This window comes from Sphaeroforma arctica, assembly GCF_001186125.1.
Source record: "Sphaeroforma arctica JP610 unplaced genomic scaffold supercont1.3894, whole genome shotgun sequence".
NCBI classification, from domain to species: Eukaryota; class Ichthyosporea; order Ichthyophonida; genus Sphaeroforma; species Sphaeroforma arctica.
In genome coordinates, this window is record NW_014036664.1 from 1 (window position 1) to 2,930 (window position 2,930).

The 2,930-nt window shown below is 38.9% G+C and overlaps 2 protein-coding genes across 2 annotated transcripts; one reads left to right on the forward strand and one right to left on the reverse strand.

The window, feature by feature from the left end:
* SARC_13903 (hypothetical protein) lies at positions 1 to 484 on the reverse strand (the record flags this gene model as incomplete). The annotated part of the gene is made up of 1 exon (XM_014291963.1): positions 1 to 484. The coding sequence occupies one exon, from the start codon at positions 482 to 484 to the stop codon at positions 17 to 19; it is 468 nt and encodes a 155-aa protein (XP_014147438.1). The 3' UTR covers positions 1 to 16.
* A 1,380-nt stretch (positions 485 to 1,864) lies between these two features.
* SARC_13904 (hypothetical protein) lies at positions 1,865 to 2,755 on the forward strand. The gene has a single exon (XM_014291964.1). It carries the CDS (start codon positions 1,980 to 1,982, stop codon positions 2,685 to 2,687), a length of 708 nt encoding a protein of 235 aa, XP_014147439.1. The 5' UTR covers positions 1,865 to 1,979; the 3' UTR covers positions 2,688 to 2,755.
* The last annotated feature ends 175 nt before the right edge of the window (positions 2,756 to 2,930 follow it).

Here is a 2,930-nt window from a genome sequence, read left to right on the forward strand (position 1 = left end):
TAGTTTCTCATAGGGATCAGTTTTTGTCCGTCAAGTTTACGAACGGAGTTGGATTCAATGTGTCGTGCCTTACAATCGAAACAACACTGTCCTCTACCAGTATGGCGAGTAGTGCAACGCGGACAGGATAATCTTCTTCGCCGTATAATTTGCCCTGTAGTATTACTACAGCTGCATTACCGACTTGGAGGTGTTCATTTAAGCCTGTGTATGCATATTTTGATACCGCACCTATGCAACCGGTACTAGCGTACCACTCGAATGTATCTTCCACTGTATACTTTTGACCGCCTCTGTAAACTTGAACATGTATCTGGAATTTCATATCCATATACAAGTTCGGATCCTGTGTGCCCAACACACCCAGACATTTGTACATGAATGTGTCCATAAGTAGAAACTTGTAGCGCCGATCAATTGGAGGGAAGCGTAGGATCGCTTGTATCTCTATCTCCTTAGGTAGTTCATTTAAGGCATCCAGCATCGCTGGCGTGTAGAATCGCCATCTTCAGGAAGTGGATTGCATATTGACGTGACTGTGTATATTGTGGCAGTGGGACATAATGAGTTAATGTCGTGTGTGTCACAGTGTCTGTAGCTCTGTATTCCCAACTTCTCACTGTTCTGTGTCTAAATACTTGTGAAATGTGATCAGGGGATTCAGGCCTGAATGCGATGAGTCACCAAGGGTCTGTCTGTCACAGTGACTCGTATGACATATTAACAATGAAATATGTATATATATTGATAACTTAATCTTAATAATATATATATATCTTATTATTTCTTAATCAGAAATAATATTATTATCCCTTCCTATCAATAATCTTTCCTGAACCACAACAGCGACTATGAGAGCCATACCATATGTTCATACATTGTATCATACATCCTTGCCACTTTTGAAATAAATAATATTATCCCTATTGCAAAATTAAGAAGTGAAGTTGTAATTTTTTTATTCTTAATTATGTAATGTGATTATTCTTAATGCTAATTATCAATTATGAAGAATAAATCATTTTGGACATAGATTCATAATTAAGAAATAGGATGAAGGACTTTTTCTAAATCTGTTAAGAAAACGTACAATCCGTATCTTAGTGATGTGATGTATGGCCTGGTACCCGTACATAAATACAGTCTCTCTCACAGTCTCTCTCTCTCTCTCTCTCTCGGTCTCTCTCCCTCCCTCTCTCCAATCTATATATGTGCACGTTTATGATTATGTAGTACGTATATGTTTGACTAAATGGTGCAGTTAGTAGTAGTCACTACTCACTACTCTCTACTACTAGAGTACTCTCACTCTAAGACTCTAAGAGAGATGCATAGTAGAGTAGTCAGTGCTCAGTAGAGCGTATTTATTAGAGATAAGTACATACATTTAGCGATTGTAGTTTATACGAGAATAGAGAGTGCGTGGAATCACTGTGGATTGTGGAACAAACTATTTGTCTTTTTTTTAAAGAACATTTATCCCACAATGAGTAACTCGGTACCAGGGAATGTATAAAAAAATAATATAGTTTTTATCATTCCCAAGTTCGATCATTTTTATGATTTTATCATCACCGACATTTTAGACTTTTTTATACTTTGTTAGCATTTTAGCCCGGCCTGTAATAATCAGTTTTTGGGATAAAATCAACAGACCACGCCGCAGCGGGTTCCTCCTTTCCCGCGAATGAGTGATGGAGTGCAGCGATAAACCCAAAGGGTGTGACAGCTCAGTTATCAGTATATAGTACGACAGTGTACAGTGCAACATATAACAGCGAAGATTCTTAAGTGCATCTCGTCGAGCGGCCGCCGTATATAAAAGGAACTGATGATTGTATATTCAGATACTATGGTGCGTTGAACAGAAAGGAGAGGTGAAAATTCTTTTGACTGCTATTCTACCGCTCTGATAAAATCTTGAGGTCGCACTATACAAATAATCACTGAAAGAAACACGGTGTCGTTGTTTTTTTTAAATGGAGAGGGAGAAATTTTCAAGCGTAGGTGACAGTTTTTGCACACGCAAAAACGATCTTCCGTTTTGTACCAGACAGGAAAGCATAATCAAAGATATTATGGGAATATCAAATATGAAATTGAGTGGGACAGGTGTGTGTGACTATGGACAGCCTATTTTGCTGCATTCTAAGACACAACTATATGCAAGGTTGGATTTCTCCGACAAATGGCGTGATGTTGAGAATTGGCAGCAAACAGCAGAAACCTATGGGGATACTGAGTGCAGCAAAACACACAACAAATTGTATGACCTTCATGCGCTGTACAAAATACAACCACGAGCCACCACGTACAAGCAATTAGATCCCCTTTCGGATGCATTCGATATTACTGTCAAGAATGCGTCCTCGCTCCCATCTTACTACGCGCCCATGCAAACAGAGAAGCTAAATGATATTCATGTGCCACAGCGACGAAGGTCGAGCTTGCTACCAGAACCAAGAGCTGGTCTGTTGCCCCGATCGACACCTGAAATTGTATGGCAAGAAGATGTGAAGTGCTGTGACAGAGCCGTTGACTGGAGGGAGTTCCCATGCGAAGAGAAAAAAATGGCGAGATCGCGGATGAAAGCGAAACTAGTGCGAAAAGTCAATAGCTTACGAGTTAGAGAAGCTAATAAGGTATTTTTACTTCACTATGCTACTGTGAAAGTACCCGTACGATAGGGGTTGTTTTCATCTATGATTCATTTATAGTATAAGTATAATCAGTATCACATTAATAAAAACTAGTTCATAGCTTTTCCTATAAAGTAATATTCATCACAAAATGATACTTTTTTGAGTCGTGTGGTCAGAAATTGCTATCTTGAAACCAATCGACGTGAACAATTCAGATTTACATGTGCTACAAACCACAGTTTACTTCAGAACATGTGCATACCACGTAGCCTGTTCCAATATGAATAT